Below are 19557 nucleotides of genomic sequence, written 5' to 3'. Positions count from 1 at the left end.
AGTTAACCTCACGAGCGTTTTCGCAAGCGCTACCCATTGAAACCACTTCCGGAACTCAGGACACAAGGAAAGAAGATTTCTTTTCATTTCATCATATTTTGTAGATTGTAAGAAGAGCGAGTGATTCATATCTTAAAAAATAGGGGTCACCGATGATCTAAACGACTAAAATCGATGTGATGTTGCGAAGAGTTTGTCACGATTTTGCGTGACCTGTCGGGAAAGGACTGGAACCCAAGACACCATCGCTCGATGAAAAGTTTTTGTCAAAAAAAAAAAAAACTTTCTCAAGCATAACGACGAAGTTTCAAGCAGGCGTTATCTTTATTTAGTTAGTGTTTTCTATCATATCTCTCCATAGCCGTCTTTCTCATCTTCTGGAGTGTGTTTTTTGTAAAATATAATCTCGGTCTGTTTCCTCACAGGTTAGCACTATTCAAGTGGATTAGGAAGAGGAGATAATTCTGCTCTATTTTCGTGAAAGTAAAAGAAGAGAACTTCAAAAACATGAATTCATTTTGAACTAAAAAGTTCGTAACGTAATAAAAACATTTTAAAAAACCAACCCCATTAAATTTACGCAACGTCGCTGACTAAAACTAACTTTCTCGAGTTTTCAAAACTTTCAACCACTACTCGATTAGGGCCGTTGGCAAAACCCGGATCGGATCGGATCGGATCGGATCGGATCGGATTGACAAAACTCGGACCGGATCAAGAACACCAGAACACGTGCTCGGATTCTGTGCCTTTCTCTCTTCTGTAGTCGTCTCCTTATTTATTGAGACTCGTCGAAATGTTTTTTTTTTCCAAAGGTGATTACAGATTCCGAAGCGGAATTATGAAAGATACGATGTGACGAATTGACGTCAATAAGCGAATTGACTGAGGACACAACGATCTTCTTCTTCAAACATGAAAACTGGTGACAATTCTTTATTTTACCCCAGTCCCTTCTAATTGCACAATATCCTGATTTAGCAACAGAACGGGAATGTCAGTTGACGATGGCGAGCAGAATCCCAACTATTCTTCGGGCTCTCCTTTCGTCAACGGACGCTCCCTTTCTGTTGCTAAATCAAGCTATTGTGCAATTGTCAGGGATTGGGGTAAAGTAGAAAAATGTTGTCAGTTTTCATGTTTGAAGAAGAAGACCGTTGTGTACGCAGTCAATTCACTTATTGACGTCAATTCGTCACAACGTATCTTTCATAATTCCGCTTCGAAATCTGTAATCACCTCTGGAAAAAAAGCATTTCGATGAATCTCAATAAATGAGGTGACGACTACACAAGAGAGAAAGGCAACTTCTTCTGGTGACCATCCGGTCCGTGCTTTGTCAATCCGATCCGGTCCGGTCCGGTCCGGTCCGATCCAGATTTTGCGAACGGCCCTCCATTAACTACCTTTTCCAGCCTCCCGGTCCTTTCTTGTTAAAGTTTCATGGTGAATGGGAAATAAATGTGTCATACTTTAGCCGACCTGAAAAATTTTCTTAACTAATGCTTGAAGTAATGCGTGACATATTACAGTCGCGTTACTTGTGCAGTAAAAGTTGCGCACAAACAATTAGCACGAAAGTCCTTAAGGTGGCTCTATAGGGTATTTTGGCGCGCGAGGTATGGGTACGAGGATGGCGCGAGCGCGCGAGACTTTAAAGTCTGAAAACAAAAACAAACAAATGGCCACCAAAGTTGCATTTCGCTTACTCTCCTGTTTCATTACTCGACGGACTTTACAGCAAACCAGTGCTAGACTGACTTTTAATAATGAACGGTTTTCGCCCGTTTCAAGTGCACGAGCACTTACTACGGTTCTGACAGCGAGAAACGAGAGCCATGATTTTACGTCCGGGACCGATCGACTTTATTTTTGGATGGTTGGAGGCTTCGTTTAGGGTGCACAGGAGAAGGAAGAGGATGAAAATATACAAGTACGTGATCAGAATGGAAGGTTCTCGAAAAAGAAAATTGCCAGAAGAAACTCGGAGGAGAGGACTCACGGAATAGGAGAATGGAGGGCGAAAAGAAAAGTGGAATTTAACAATGCAGGGAAAGCATCTCCCCCAAGAGAAGAGTAACCCGTTCTATTTAGGTTGGATTTCAACTTTTTTGGTCAATTGTGGCATTTATCAATAAACCGAGCTTCACTTTGATTTAGCTACTTCACAATGAGATTTGAGATTGCCATTCTTTTGTTCTCAAACGTCCAATTCTTTGGCAACATCCAAACAAATATTCCTGTACTGTCAGAACTTTAACATGGACATTTTTCTTTCTTCGTACTGAGTAAAACAAACCAAATCGTTTTAATAAAAAAGAAAATAATCTTTTCTCCAGAAAGGATAGTAAAAACATGTAGAATCAAGGGAGGTTACATAAAAAAATTTTAAAATGTCCTGATGTTGTTGTAAATTTTAACCAGAAACTATTACAACAAGAAAAGAGCATTCCACATGGTTGTAGGATCATCGACTTAGATGTCATGAGAAGATATTTGCAAAGTTGTCAGTATTGCAAATCAGATGAGATCTATTTTATGCTCCTGCAGAAACAACTTAATAAACAACTTAATGTGTGCACTAAACATTCCTTCAATGAGACCAGTCACTTTCAAGACCAGAGAACGAGAAATTGGATCTGCAGTTGAGAGTGTTGCCAAAACAAGCTGCATGAATGCACTATCAGAAGAGAAACTGAAGTGCTGCCATAAAAAATGGGTTGAAAGTAGGTGAGGAAGGCTGTGTTAGTGTCCCATGCTCGTATGACATGGGATGGCAAAAAAGGGAAAAGGGTTATAATTCATCAACAAGTCATCCTGCAGTTATGGGGTTGACACATGGGAAGGTTCTGGGATACACAGCTAAAACAAAAACCTGCAGACAATGTGCGAATGCTAAAACAACAGGGAAAGAACTAAAGAAGTATGATTGTAGGCAAAACCACTCAGCATCATCAAAAGCTACGGAGCCTTTGGTAGCTGTTGATCTCTTTACTGACTGAAATCTTACAATCAAATGCAAAACTTTCTGTTTATGTTGGACTCAACAACAGCTGCATACATTAGGCAGAAAGTCCCCTATCCAGTAGAAAAATGGACAGACATTGCCCACGCTAAGTGGTCACTCACTACAAGGTTGTACGATCTAAATCAACGCCACATCTAACCCTTTCTCCATAGAAAAGTGGAATTCCCAGAAACATCCCAAAACTAATCCATCAACCTTCATTGGATTTGTTATGTTTTTCCAGGGCAGTAAGTATCTGATTCACTGCGTTACGAATTTTCCGCTCCCGCGTATGTGCAGCGGTTTTCCTTTCGAAAGGTAAAATCACTCATGCATATCGGAAGGTGAAAAGTAAAACATGCATAAAATGATCAAACAGACATACACCTTATTCCAAAATTGCCGCTATTTAGATATTCTTTTGTTCTTATTCAAATTAGACCTTGATGCCTCGTTCAAGGCAAAATATTCTTTTGAATTTTCAGCTCAAGAACGAGGCATCAAGGGCTAATTTGAATAAAAAACAACAGAATATTTAAATGAAGGCCATTTTGGAATAAGGTCTATAATATGGTTAGACTTGCATGTTGAATGATGAATGTGCAGTAGCGCTTCCGAGAGTAATGTCACAAAGCGAAACTCGAATGTAGAATTGTGACTTCGCATGTCGAAATGTGACCAAGATGAAAAGTGAAACAAACGTAAAATGCGAAAGTTGAATTTTGGTGGGGATATAACGCCATACATAGGCTCAAAAAACCCCAAAGTAAGATGCTATGGTACCAGTGAAAGTTATGACTTTAGAGTAGCTTGTAGCCTGTGTACAGCCGCCCACTCTCCGCAAAAAAAAAATCGGAAAGGAGGGTCTGTGATTTACCGTTAGTAATCGTGTTCCGGAATAATTTTGCACACATTATTAAGTGATCTACGCTGACCAAAATTTGCGTGGCTCGTATTTCTTTGGAGCTAAATTCTCAAAATGGTGGTCAATGAGGTAGATTTAAAACGTGCATTGAAGAGCGTCTCCGATAGTTTTAAGATACCTTGGCTTTATAGGATAGAAGCACTCTTTAAAGGAAAGGATGTATTTGCAAGTCTTCCAACCGGGTACGGCTCTGATCTTCAGGCGCAGCATAGATCGTTGCCGATGAGCGATGGGCTGTTATTTTCCTCGATATGTCCACATCTCAAACGTTCCAGGGCTGCCACCCTGCCAGCAGAGCCTTTCTTTTGCTTGCTCGATTTTGGTGTTCTCGAGAAAGGCTCTGCATGAATCGAGTAAGATCTGTATTGAATATGCACTGCATGTTGCCAGGATACAGTCTCGAACCCAAGCCTAATATGCCAGATCTCGCCGCCATCTTGGTTTTTCATGGTACAGCAGGCTCAATTATAACCATCGGTTTTGTCACTAAAGGGACGCTCGCACTGGAATAACCGGTTTGACGAGAGAAAACAAGATTGACTAGTCCAGAAGCTCGGGCTGCGGCGGCTTCAAAGAGTTGACGCGATTCGGGCAGAGCCTACTTTTCTCCTCCTCAGTAAAGAAAAAGACAAAAAGAGGCTCTGCTCGCAGGGTGCAGGGCAGCACGCTTTGTAGATTGTTCTTGAGAATGGCTAGGCTTGTCCGAGCAAGGAGTTGGGATTACATTGACTGGTAAGGGATAGCGGGAGACGTTTTCGAGTGGACAATCTTTTGAATAGTGCTATATATATTCACCTCGTGAAGATTCGTCAGGAGCGCTTTCGTTTCTTTAGCGCTGACAACAATTCCTACAAATGTACGTAGAATCAATTTCCACTTTACACTTCATAGATAACAATTCCGCTCGTGCTTTGAAAGAAAAACCTCTTTGACCATTAAAAATATTTTTATTCGTATTTTTTACCGTGTGCAAAGTACACACGAACTCATCGTAAAATTTCTTACGGTGGTTCTCACGGTTTTGATGTGGAGAACTAAAAATAAAAGCCAATCAAAACTTGTTGTTTCAATGATGTAATGATCGATGGGTAATAACCATTCAAATCATTTTCCACAAATTCCAGGAAAAATCACGTGGTATTGAACACGATTATCAACGGTAAATCACAGACGCTCCTCTACGATTTTGTTTTTGCGGAGAGTGGGCGGCTGTACACAGGCTAAGTAGCTTGTGGAATCTCACAATCAAACCTTGGATACTAATACATCAGTGAAACGTTGGACCACCTGAGCATCAAACCAGGTAAATACTGCCTCAGTCAAATTGACAGGATGGATCACAAAGCAACCCAAGACAAAATAAGAAAAAAGGGGTTTAATTTCAAACGGCGAAGAGCACAACTACACAGACAAAAGTTCAACCTGGATACCAAAGTGGCATAGGATTGAATCTTAATAACTCCAGCGTTCGAAATTATTCATACACAAATATCAAGTGAAGAATTGAAAGAAAAAAAAAGGTACATCCCTAAATTAACTATCAGACCAGTTTCAAAAAAAGTCCATTTCGACACAACCATAAAATACAAGTTCATTATTTATGATATTGAAACAAAAACATCTGGTAACATGGCAGAAATTTGTCAACTTTCCGCTATAGATCAGTCAGGCTTACACTGCTTCAACGAGTACATACTACCTTTCAAGGATGTGGATATCCATGCATCAAGAGTTAACGGGTTAAGTGTCCGAAAAGTCAATGGTATTAGGACTCTGCACAAAGAAAGTCAACCAGTCGTTTCGGGTTCACTGGAAAAGGCCCTTGACAATTTTGTGACGTACTTGGAGAAGCAGTCCAATGGCCTTGTTAGTGATAACAACGTTTCCACGGTATTAATTGGGTACAACTCCCCAGTGTTCGATACTCCAACCCTTCCTCGCCAAGCTAGAAAAAGCTTTCTTCCCTCAACGTCTTTTTCGATGACTGTCTTCCTATTAGTCTTCCTATTATGAAGAACTTGGTTAATCGTAAACATCCCTTGCTTTAGAACCAAAACTATTGTATTCCTGCTCTGGAATCATGAGTTAAAACTATAAAAACTTAAAACTGTGGGATATTTCGTTCGGATCTACCGAACTTCGTCAGCCACTTGTACAATGCAAATTTGCATGTTAAGAAGGGTTATATAATGGTCTCGAGAGGGCTAAAATGGTGTCATAGATGCTGGCTAATTCGAAACTATTGTCTCTGTTCAAAGACGGCTTACGTAATCTTATCTCAATTGCCTCCCTTGCTTTGTTTATTAAATGGCTCTGTGGTGAAATTAAATCAACAGTCAAATTTTCAATGCCTTCTCGGTAGACCATTTCATGCCCACGACTCAATGGAAGATGTAAAGGCTCTAAGGAAAATTGTTTTTTGAGTCGGGTCTTGAAATATCTGAAGAAATGTTAACAGAAACCATGTCAACAACACAGCATGCATTTGATGATTTGAAGTACCTCGATCATCGGTTCGAACTCCTACAAACTTTCCATCCAACGAACACTGAATTTCCCATCAAACAGCAAATGACTGAAAAAATCGCTGGAAGTGGTATTCCCTATCAAGACCTAAGAAACGTTTTCGAGAAGTTCGGAGTGAAAGGGCTGGTAGGCGCCTTGTCTCTGCCACCGTCTTCATCTACGAGCAAAACCCCACGAGTGGAAAAACAACCCGCATTTTAACCAAAATCGTTGAACCCTTCAAAGCAGCAAAAAAGAAAACAACATCAAACACAATGCCAGAAGTATGACAGCCCTTAGATCGGAAGTTAGCAGTAAGTCATCGACACCATAATTCTGCGATGGGTTCTGTCCGATGTCGACACCGCGGCAAAATGAGTGCGCATGCTCCGCTTCGAACACATTTGATTCATTTGATTCGAGTTTTTGAGCTCTTTGTTTTTGAGTTTATTCGGCGGTGAAGGAAAAGTTCTATTGGACCTTTTGATGATCAAGATCTCCCGCTCAACATGGACTCGACAGAAAAACTAAACAGTAGTTCCGAGTTGTTTCCAACGAGAAAGTCAAAAGAGGTAAGCTTATTTTAGGCATGAAATATTTATTTGTTTATGTCGTTTCCATGGAAGTTATCTTTGCCAAACCATGTTTGCTCGTGTTTCGGTCACACCCGTCACCGTTGAAGACCTAAAAGTTGTAAATTTTAAACTAATAACATTTTTCGTTTACTGTTTTTCGCCTAAGGGCAATTCCTCTAAAAACGCGGAGGGTTTTGACAAAACAGAAGTTTTAACCTCTGACATGTGCTACGAGAGCCATGGATTTTTCTGTGACCTGGTTCTCCACAGCAAGAGCAATGGTTTGTATGGTCATGATGGTGATGCTCTTTCTTTTCCAGCTCTGTGTTGCTTTGCACGACACACCAGGTTGTGGTATGATTAAATTTAATTGATCTCTAGATTTCTGTTGATTTCATTGTCCCAGTCATCTGACCTGAAGAAATCTTGTGGAAAGTGTTGATATCTGGCTGGCTGTCATTTTGACTGTCATTACTTTCAAGATGTGAGCAACTGTTTTTATCTGCATTGTAAGACAAAACCTCTTATTAAGGGAGTCAGTTAAGTTGTTTAGTTTTTTTATAAAGGGATCTTTACAAATAGAGCACAGATTTCCATGTTTTTTTCAAGTATCTTAAGTGACATCTGTGCATGAAAATGACCAAATGATAATAATATTATTGTTTTACTTTGATCAGTTTCCTGTTGTTTCTTAAACATGTCATTTATTCTTATTGCAGTGCTTGAGTCTAAAATTCTTCCTGGTGTGTGTGTGCTGATCTGGTCAAACCATGCATGGCAAGCAACATTCCAGATTGTTTTCAGAGATTGTGATGAGGATTTCAGCGTTGAATATTTTATTGGTTTTATGATGAAAAAAGCCAGGGTTGTTATTCATCTCTCATTTTTTCCTGCATGAGATCCTGCATGATGACAACAGTATTACAGCAAATTAAACATCACAGATGTGAGCATGTCAGTGATTAATACAAGATGGTTTCCAAACAACTCTTCAAAATTGTCTAGAAAAGGGACGATAATTATTTACTTGCCACACCTTCTAAGTCAATGTTTGAACAAGCAAATATAATTTGGTTTTTTAATTCAAGTAAACTGTTTTACTTTCATTAATACAGCTGTATGTTATTTTAGTCTTTCTCTTGCTGAGCATGGGTTTGGATATTAAGTTCTGAGAATGCTCCTACTTGTAATAGTCTTAATAATAAATATACGGTACTTACAACAATAAAATTAGAGAGATACTTGAGTTACTGTATATTGTGTTTTGTGGTAACACATACCATAGTAGTTGTTGTGGTTGTTGTTGTTGAAAAGGAATCAGATAGAGTCATTGTGGGTCCAGATAGAGCCATTGTGGGTCTATCATTGGGTAGTGAAACTGAATCAGTTGTGCATAATAAAATGTTAGAGTATGAAGCAGAATGCCTCTAGTTTTGCTGGATGTATGATTACATTCCTCTCTCAGTATCTTTACACACAGTGCAAAATTTAGGCTGGATTTTTGCTGGTGCAATGCATGCAAAAGTGAAATCAGTATTTTCCAAACACATGCAGGTGAATGGTTTCTTATTTCACTATCATGATTCACATGTCTCCCCACCCTCATCCCAGCAAGGCTCTACAAGGTGATTGACAAAGCTGGAGAAAAAAATTACAGTTACCAGCCAGCTGCAGGAAAAATACTGGAAAAATATTTTCAACGATGGACCACTACCAAACTCCAAGTAAAAGGGAAACATCAAGTAGCATTGGAGTCAAATTTATACTTAGTTTCAAAACTTTTTTGCGATCCTCTCTTAAAATTAAGACATATTTTCTTTCTTTTATTGCCTCGCTCTTGTAAAAGTAACTAGTGTTGTAAAATATGAGAATGGAGGGCAGGTAAGTGACTTATCCAAGTTGCCGAATGAGTGGGATGCGGGCATGAAAAGAACTTAAGCTTATTCTCACTTTCAAATGATTCCAATGAAAAAAACAGACGATTTCCTCATTCAACAGGAGCAACATAAGCCATCTTCGCAGAAGGAATTATCATTGTGCCCTTGCAAAGATGTTTACCCGTCGTTTTCCTTCTCAGTGCACTGTTTCCCCCCCCCCCCCCCCAGAGGTTTACCAATGCAGAGACCATTGCGACCAATAACATTACGAACTTCGTCCTTTTGATCTAGCGCTCGAATGCAAGGTAAAATTCTCCTGGTTTGAACTATAGTTTTTTGGTTTGAAAAGACACACGGAAGATTAGTCTTTCAGGAAGCTCTCTTCAAAATTTAAACCTTATCAAAGTAGTGTTGTCCTTATCATCGCAAAATGAAAACAAACACAGAGAATTTAAATTGCCGCCATTTTGCCGCGCTGTTGTTTCTATTGCAAATTTAATTGGTACCAGTCCCTCGCGCGTGGCTCAAGCCTGCGCACTCATTTTGCCGCGGTGTCTCCGATGTCTCCGATGTCGACTCGTAACGTGAGCATGCGCAGTACCATATCTTGAAGAAATTCTAATTTAATGACGTCACAAAAAAGACGTTTCTTTTTTTTTTTTAAAACGCGTATTCCACGCGTTTTAAACGGTGAATTTGTTTGAAAATTGGCACATGGGTAGCTTTTATTTGTTTCTCACCTTTGGTTAAAAATCGTTAATTTCTCTACATAAATTAGTGCAATAAAGGTCAAAACAAAAACATCACGAATAGCTCCAATGTGTATGTACAGATTTTCTTGTCACCTCTTCAGATGAAAGTAGACAGATGTCTTCTCGGTTGGGCTAAAAACAATGAAAATTCACTGTTCTATTTTTTTCCAAAGGACTATATTTGTAAAATCAAGGGTTAAGAATAAGACACGATTTCGTTGCCATAGTAACGTACTTCTGCGTGAAAATGTAAAATATAAAAGCCTAATGATTGCTTAATAAATGCTGTAAGTTTCGTTTAAACCAAACCACTTTAAAGGCAAAATGTCCTAATGTATGATGCAAAACTCCACCTTAAGTGTTAAAATCACAATAAGGTAATTCGTGAAAAGAATTTACATTTTCTCACCCAACGCGTTGTTAAACTTTTCCATTTATTTGACGTTACCGCTACTTTTAATTATATGAGTAGATTGCCGTACCTATACTCGGCAGTCTTGAAAAGAAGGAAACATTTCAACTACAAAGTTAAACAAGTGAAATGAACTGATCCTACCAAATCGACTTCGCAAGATGGCGGTTGTCCACTTTGTGTCACACTGTCCAAATTAAGGAAGCCCTCTGTGTAGTTGAAAAGGCAAGCCTTCATAATTTCTCTGTCTTCATCGTTGTCACAAGATGTTCTACGAACATGTGAAGCATGAATGCCAACCAGAAATAGCGGCAACAAACAAACAAAACAAAGCTGATGAGAATAGGAAGATTTTCCGCGCATGGTTGTCCCGTTGATCTGGAAAAATAATTTGTTTTGAAAATTTATTACAAAAGAACAAAGATTCTCCCGTAGGTGATTTGTAATAAAACTACATTGCTGGCATTGCAATATTATTGTGAGGAAGTGTGACCACACACAGCACCAGCTGATCTGTCCCGCGCGAGTTGAGATTCCCCGTTAGATTTTTTTTTCCATTGGCCTTGAAATGCTCTTAAGGGAAGCGGTGAGTTGATTACAGATTTACATATTTGAGTGATCATGCTTAGATATTTTTTTCATTTGCGTGGGGGTAAAGAATAGTTCTCGATGCCACAGATCGTCGACGGGAATATATCCATCAAGTTTCCCGAAACAGTACTGTGAGAAGTCACTTTATCGTAAAACCATATGTTCATGGGCACCTACGAGCTACTGGAATACAAAATTATTAGATTAGCTTCATACACAGCTTATTGTGAACATTATAGTGGGTTAAAATTTGTCCAGGGGTAGATTTAGTGTTTTGGTGATTCCACGAATAAAGGCACTCAAGTTCTTTCTCTTCGCGTTTATCTACCACCATTTTAGCACAAACGGGCTGCTTATTCTCGGTAGTGTGACATTAGGCCCGAATGGAGAGGAAGAGCAAGCGTATCGACGATTTTTTTGAAAGAAGGGATCTACGGCAAAGTCTTGATTTTACGAAGTTTGATGTCACATACTCAAAACAAGGGGACCTTTAAGAAGGGAAGAGAAATTATCATCATAGAGACCCGATGAACTACCTTTCCGGCTGTGAGTGAAGAACTTGCTGATTGATGACGTGAGTGAAAAAAGTTGATCCCTTCAACACACACTTTTAGGGTGTCAACAGGAGAGCGTAGAGACTTAAATGACTACCGCCCGATATCAATCATACCTGTCGTCGCAAACGTTTTCGAGAGGATTGCCTACAATCAAGTTTATAATTTTTTGATTGAGAATAAGTTACTTTCCAATAGTCTATTCGGTTTCCAGAGTTTTCACTCCACAGCTGCTGCTCTTTTGGAGGTCACTGTAGTGTTTATTCCTATGTCTTAGCTGTCAAGTAACCGGTAGTCATTGGTTAGCACACCCTAAGCCGCAGTTATGTGATTATTGTGAAGATATCATTGTACATATAGATACTTGATTTAGTTGTAATAAGGCGATTGTGTAAAGCACTTGGCCTGACTCACTGTGTACTCTATAGTAGTATTTCGAACCCTAATACACAACAGTCACCTATAATTGGGCCTGTAGGAGGCAGTGCGGCGGCTCAGTGGTTAGGACAATTGCCTTGAGATCCGGAGTTACCGGGTTCAAGACTTGTTCTGACCACTCGTTGAATTTGTTCCTGGTAGTCCCTGGTTCAACTTCTCGGCCTTATTTGTAAATAACCAACTGGTTGGGCCTCCGGTCAGTTGGGATTCTTAACAGTTGTTGCTGTTGTGTTCTGTCGTTTCGTTGATTGTGTTTCATTGGCCCTGAAAAGCCCCTATGGGGAGTGGTCAATTAAGTATGTATTGTATTGTACCAGAAACCCATCAGGGTTGAAACGTGTAACGGCCCCTTGTGTGCTGGGAAACAAGCTTCTGAACATTCAATTTGTTAAGTACCATATTTGGAACAACAAGAGCGAGGGGTTTCCAAATATGGTACTTAGTACTGAAACATTCAACCAATAAGTTCGCAATGAATATTCGGAAGCTGTGAACGCGCGTTACACGTTTCAACCCTTATGGGTTTCTGATTGTACTGTATAGATCTTGGCTATGGGAATGCGGTGGTTTTTCTAGACCTGATGAAAGCATTTGACACCGTAGATCTTACGATCCTGCTGTCAAAACTTGGCACGCATGGCATTGGGAAAGTGATCGAAATAAAAATGTTACGTAAATGGCCATCTTTCTAATAACCGTATACTACAAAGTCAAGGGCCTCAATTTTACAAATACATGAATGTATTTGAAAAAGTATTTGTCAAATTCATGTACAATTGAGGCGCTTGAATTTGTAAAGCCCGAAGACCAGTGGGACACAATGTCAATTCAGGACCCAGATTAAAAACACAATATAGCTCCCCAGTGAGTTCTAGAAGCTCAATAGGTACAGCATCCGAGCGGTGTTAGGGAGGACGTTGGTTCGAATCCTGCCTAAGACCGTTACCAAGCAACTTGTATCGTATCCTTCCCTCGTGGCCATTACACCTTTCCATCATTCATGTATTTGTAAGTGGTTATTCCTCAAACAATAAGGTTTTCACGATGATAAGTTTTGATTCATTGTAAGTAAGGTTGTGCTACTGCATTTATGTGGGTAGTTTTCATCATGATAGTCCAGCTGTTAAGGTAATTCCCTTGAAAATGACGTACTATCCAGATTTCTTTCAAACCTGGCACAATTGATATTCATACACAGGACATAAACAAAATGCAATAAAAAGATGGGGTCACCCACTTGTTTTCGCGTTGTATGCCCTTTATTCTAAGTGTTTTTTACCGAATTACGCGAGAAGCGTTCGAAACTAGATCAACCGGAAAAATTGTTTCATGTAGAAAAAGCTACTGAGTATTACTGAAAACTTTAACCTACTTGTTTGTCCGGGCTATAATCTTTTAGCAAAAGTGATTTCAAATTTTTCAATCTTGCAAAGAAATGTAAGCAAATTGGACCGCTAGAGTCGTCACCTTGCACTCAGTGCCGGGTTCCAAATGCAGTTTCACGTCATTTATATAATTATACTACAACGTCTACTATTCAACCTTTAATCTCCTTAAAATATGTTATCCGTGTACCTATTTCGAGTAAATAAAATTATTAACAATGGGGGGTCACCGTGCTCGTTTCTTCGCAACACTATGATAATGGATGGCAAAGAGGCAATTTCGGCTTCAAAATGATCATTTTCCGCGAAAGGAACTGGGGCAAGTTCCAAAACAACACCTTCTTAACCGAGCAGAGTCCTCATGATTGCTCTTAAAAGCCTTAACCCTTACCTCTCTTCAGATGGCCGGGATGAAACTCCGCCATCTCCGAAGTCGCAATGTTATGCGCAGTATGAGATGCGCGGTGCAAAACAAGGGAATCACCTTCCAGGTTAAGCCCGAAAAATGGCAAAATCGTTCACTTTTTGATAAAAGCATGAAACTTGGCAGGATGATGCAATTGTAGCTACTGATCGTTTTCTGATATAGGGCCAGCGAAGAAACGCCCTTTTAAGAGGATAAATGGGCGTGGCCAAATTCACATGATTCTAGCCAGCATGAAAACGAGGCTGAAATAAAACAATTGTTTTTTCAGGTAAGCTTTTAGTTTTCACAATAAACAGTCCTTGGTAATTATCAGAGTAATAAAAGCATCTTTATTGCATAACATTTTCAAAAATGTATGTCACGTGGTCTATCATGAGACTGCTAGGAAACATACAGACTATGAGAAGCAGTAAGTTATAGAATATTTCAGTTAAAAAACTTCATGCAAGTGATAGAATATTTAAACTAAAAGAAACTTGATCCATTCAAGACTTACTATTTTATATAGATACTATTTTTTAGTATATAATTAAGTCAAAAATCAAGCAAAATGTATTTTTAAATACTTCCGTAGCTCATAGAATATTTAAAATGTGGCTGTCACGGATATATCTGTAAAAGAAAAATACATTTAATTTAACGTAAATGGCCAATATTTAACCCATTTGTATTTATCTTATAGCTTTAATGCACTCTTAATTTTCTCTTCCTCCAAATCTCTCTCCCTTGTCACTTAAAGGGGTGCTACACACACCCGCCTGGTATGTTAGCTACGCCATGCTGATGAGGCCCAAAGGGCCGAAACAGCTGTCCATGGCTGCTAATTGACCGGGTGAAATGGTTGTGCGCATGCGTGATGTGTTGGCCACACCGGGGACCACACCTGGTTGGTGTTAGCGTGTGTCACCTTGCCTTCATTATTGTTTAAAACCATCATGTTTTTTCGGCTCCAGTCCCCCATCATCATCCAATATGGCGGCGATAATCTCGGGCTGCGATGGGAAGACCTTAGACAGCAATGACCAGAACCAAGGTTGCTGACCAGCGGTTTTCGTTAAAACAATGGTTAGCTGGGGGTGCTCAGTCTCGCGGGCTCAGAAAACCTGGTTGTGGTCATTATTATTTAAGGTTTTCCGCTTCGATGGCCCAACTGAAAAAATATCCTCATTTGTGGATCGCCTATTACAGCCCATTGCTCAAAAGCAAAAATCGTATCTCAAAGATACTATTCATTTTATCAATGTTATAGAGAAAACAAAGGTGTCACACAACAACCATTTTGGCTTCTATGGATATAACCAGCTTGCACATAAATATCCCACAAGAGGAGGGCATAAGAACAGTATGTAGAACATACGACGACTTCTACAATAGTAATACTCCTGTCTCCACACGTTTTCTGGAACAAATGCTTAGCATCATTCTCTAAGAAAACTCTTGAGTTTAGCGGAGAAAATTACCTCCAAGTTCACGGGACAGCCATGGGAGCAAAACTGGCAGTATCTTTTGCCAGCATTTTCATGGCAGAAATTGAAACAAAAATGCTGAGCCAGAGCAAAGTTAGACCAACAGCATGGAAATGTTTCACTAATGACGTTTTCTCGCTATGGGACGTAAACAAACAGGAAATCAACCTGTTCATTGCACAAGCTAACAACTTCCACCCAACTATAAAGTTTACAGCTGAAATTTCTGAAATCTCCTGAGAAGGAGATCACTTTCCTAGACACAAAATTATGCAAAGGAGAACGATTCGAAAAAGAATCGATTCTCGACATCAGAACATATCACAAGCCAACTGAAACCTTCCAATACACGCATTTTACCTCTTGTCACCCGTCTGGCACCAAGAAGGCTTTTATCTAAAGGAGAAGCTATTAGGGCCCTCAAAAACAACATTTGAGGAGGCACTATCTCGATTCAAAGCCCACCTTGAAGGGGGTGAAGACACGAGAACTCTTTCTGGGGTCATTTTTTTCTGGAAGACAGTCGGCACTTAAGCAAAAGCCAAAACCAGGGAGAAAATTCTACCATTTGTCACAACATACAACCCAGCAGTGTCGAATCTTCAAGCAATAATGACGCGCAACTGGAATTTTATTCAAAACCAGCCATTGCTGGCAAACATATTCAAGAAACCTCCTTTAATATCATCCAAGAGGGGTAAATCTCTCAAGGACATGCTCGTTAAGGCAAAGCTGTGAATTGAAGGTTTCCACCAACTCTCTTTCTTGCAGTCACGTGATAGACCATATGACACATTGAAAATTGAAGATGCTCTCATAATTATCAAGGACTGTTTACTGTAGAATTAGTATAAATTTGTAACTGCAAAAACACTGCTGGAGTCACTTGAATTAGTATATAGTGTAAATTGTAAACTCTCTTTCTCGCAGTCACATGATACACCACGTGACATACATTATTGAAAATGTTATGCAATAAAGGTGCCTTTATTGCTCTGATAATTACCAAGGACTGTTTATTGTGAAAACTAAAATTTTTACCTGAAACAACAATTGTTATTTCAGCCTCGTTTTCATGCTGGTTTGAATCATATGAATTTGGCCACGCCTATTATTCTTTTAAAATGCGTTTCGTCGCTGGACCTATATCAGAAAATGATCAGTACCTATAATTGTATCATCCTACCAAGTTTCATGCTTTTATCAAAAAGCGAACGATTTTTGGCTTAAGAGCTGTGCTATGATGGGATGTTCACTTTTTACCAGAACTCTAGCGAAAACTTTTACTTTGTTGTTACACATCAGACCAAGTGTGACAGTCGAAACCTAGGTCTCCTTAGGTCATTTTAGGGCAAGGGGGTTTGGGTACAGAGATCTTAAGAGTCAAGCTTTGCATGGAAGGAAAAATGTTTTCGTGTAAGTCATTCTTTATAATTTGAAAAGACACGTAAATATTGAGTATGTTTCGCACTTGAGTTATTTTGTAAGGTCAATTTTAATTTTGAATCAAAGCCAATTTGATTCGACGTTTAATCGTTTAAAACTGAGTACTTGATTGCGAAACGACCGCTATTTGTGAAACTAGATTTGGGAAAGGCAGATGCGTCCAAAATTCTAGGTGATTTACTATGCATAATCGCGTCTTTTCGGTGTGCTTTGGTGACATATCAGACGAACCATGGCTCGATATGAAGCCGAAGTGTACCAAAAAGGTTCGAATTACCATAATCAATTTCAGGTCAAAATCCGTCGATAGTTATAGTTACTGTAAAGTAACAAAACCTCTCTAACAAACGGAGTGATGCATTAAGAAGTTCACTTCGAATTTCAAACTCTTTTGTGTCAAGAATTGTTTTGAAATTCTCCAATCCGTTGATTCTGAATGTTTTAGAACTTGTGGGCAGCAGACATCACGAAGCTTGCCAACACTTCAGATCCGTGTTAATTTTGGCGGGAGGGTCTTACGCTTTTTACCACAGAAAAACACCATTCAGCCGGTAAATTTAACCAAAATTTTCTCTACTGTTTTGTTTTATTAGTGAAAGTTCCTTTAAATTCATCCTACAGTAACCTTGATTTCGCATAAAATCGGAGGTAAGTAAATTGATAACGAAGAATATTAGGTCAGCGGACTAGGCTCAAGTTCTTAGTTGGTGGTACGCAACCAATCTCTAGAAACACATAACAATGGTAAAATATATGATTGTTGTCGAAAGATCAAAAACAGCTAATGACACATCTATTATTTTCATCCACCAACATGGAACATGAAAAACACCTGTTGGCTAATTGCGCATTTGGGTGCGGTTAACCGCAGCATCGTACAAATCCCGAAGTTTTGTTTTAAAGATAAGAATTGTCACGACACTTGAATGGACTGCTATTCTCAGTAAAGTATTTAGTATGTTTCCCAACGTAAAAGGAATGTAAAAACCACGAATCTGTTTGATTCAAGTCTGCAACCTGGCAGTCCAATTGATGATATTCGACCGCCGAATATTATTGATCAGATTTTAAATCATATAATTTGTACGGAGCACTTATCAAGGATGATATATTGCAAAATTCAACGCGAGAAAGCTGGCTTTGAACGAGATGTACGATTGCTTAAACGACTTTTGAAAACGAAGGTCGAAGACAGGAAAATGGAAGTTATTCTAGCGGTTGAGCTGATCGCATATAAATGAATACTGAATACATCAACCGATTTATTGTCGTCACCCCACTCCATTTGCTCGAAATAAATTTGTCTACTGATCAAACACTACCACGGAAAAAACCTCATTACCAATAAAATAAACACATTACACATTAGTTTTATTCACTTGTTGTTTCGTATTAGAAAACTCACTCGTTCGCTGCGCTCACTCGTTCGTTTTCTGATACTACTCAACTCGTGAATAAAAATCGTTCGCGCACATTTTCATGAAATAAACAACAATCTCGCAAAGTAAAGATGCCTTCTTAATTCGATGATGTCTGGGGTCGTGCTTTATCTTTCAGGATTAGCTTGGACAAAATTCGGAAAGCTCAGGTACATCAGATACTGACGGGCGAATAAATCATGTGAATTTCCGATTAATGACGTTTCTAATCGCTCCCAAATGTATCTGACTGTTTGTTTGCATGCGGATTAATCGAGTCGAAATCCAACGTCAAACCGAACAAAGCTGCAAAGAAGTGACTATCCCACATGCATCCTGTTTGTGATGTAACAGGCCATCTAGGCAAGAGCCTGAACGGAAACTGCTATTTACTACTATAAGGACTGATCTCACTCCAAACAGAAACATTTGCCCAACCAGCAGTAACTCCGCGGCTCCGAACTCAACTGCGCACTAAAAGATGCGAATATTATTCTGCAGTGTCTGTACCAAAAACCCAAGTCAAGTCAGGTTTTTTCCCTCTTTGTTATCAAAAATGCGGCTGCACTTAGGAGGAGTTCTCCTTAGTAAAACAGAATTTGTTAGAGGACAAATGAAAGCCTTAACAACCACAGAGTATCATTCGGACTAGCATTCATTACTAAAGGAAAGATAGAGGCATACTTAAACCTGATGTGGTACCAACCTCAAAAATATGATGCTTGACTCTACCTCCCGAGCAACTGACAAAATAAAAGATGTGCACGTCCCTATCAAACAACAAAAATTGATCAAGAGCCAAACTCCCTTTGAATCAATTGGGAGAATATTTACTTTGATATTGAGTGCATTTGCATTTGCTATTGGCCATTTCAAATAGGCTATTATTCCATTAAAGCTGAAAATTATATTTCTTCTACTCTTAATGATAAAATTAGTTTATGTAAGTTTACGTCGAGTCACGAACGAGGTCTGAAAAACCGTGCGTGCAACGAATGTTAATATCCTTGAGCTCTTTCATGCATTAATTTTAACACCATTGTTTACAAAGGTTTGACGTATGTAATTTGGAAAGGTAAATAACAAGCACTTACAGTTTGTCGATCATTTGGTGCATTTTCCAGCTGAGAGAGCAGCAATATTGAGGTATTAATCTGGGTTAGTATTCACGTTGTTGATGCATTTAAATACCTAATTTAAATAGGCTTTTTAAGATTCATTTTAAAGGAGCAAACCTTCATATTGAAATAACAACAATAAAGAGTGTGAAGACAGGATAAAAGTATAATTATATAACTCAATAATCATTTTGTTATAGTTCGTTTCTAACACTTGGATAGCCGAAACTTCTTTTCATTGAAAATTAAAGTTTCTTATGGGAGGGATCAAGGCACGTGGTTGACGTAATTTTTTTCAAGTACATGCCTCCGCTTATAAGACATCAAAGCACGATTAATTTTATTTTCCATGTAATATTTTTGTATTGCTTAAGTATCAGGTCACATAAAGGAAAAAGTATTGCTAGTATTTTAAATCCATGGATCCTTTGCTTGCCATTTCTAACAAATTAGAGTAAGCAGCCTGCAATTTTGGTAAACTTGTAGGCGCAAATACTCTTGTCACACCCAATTAGTACATTTTCGAAGGACGGTGTTTATGTTTATTTATAAAGTTGAAGTCATTTGTTATTTTTTTATCCTCTACATCAAGCTTCACTCTAAAAAAATCAAATGAAATGTGAAAGTCAAATATTTGAGCTGCGGGTAGAATGTCTTGAAT

The 19557-nt window shown here is 38.9% G+C and overlaps 1 protein-coding gene across 1 annotated transcript in view; it reads right to left on the bottom strand.

The window, feature by feature from the left end:
• The window catches only part of LOC137999382 (uncharacterized), a 33421-nt gene extending 14789 nt beyond the window's left edge, over positions 1–18632 (bottom strand). Inside the window, exons 1-2 of the mRNA XM_068845190.1 lie at positions 18485–18632; positions 10198–10431 (exon numbers count right to left, since the gene is read on the bottom strand). Coding sequence (XP_068701291.1) covers positions 10198–10416 — 219 coding nt within the window. The 5' untranslated portion in view covers positions 10417–10431; positions 18485–18632. The remainder of the gene's footprint in view (positions 1–10197; positions 10432–18484) is intronic.
• Positions 18633–19557: the final 925 nt, after the last annotated feature.

The sequence above is a fragment of the Montipora foliosa genome, chromosome 1 (genome assembly GCF_036669935.1).
Source record: "Montipora foliosa isolate CH-2021 chromosome 1, ASM3666993v2, whole genome shotgun sequence".
Lineage (NCBI taxonomy): Eukaryota > Metazoa > Cnidaria > Anthozoa > Scleractinia > Acroporidae > Montipora > Montipora foliosa.
Note: the sequence above shows the minus strand (reverse complement) of the source record. Positions and strands in the feature narration are given on the sequence as shown.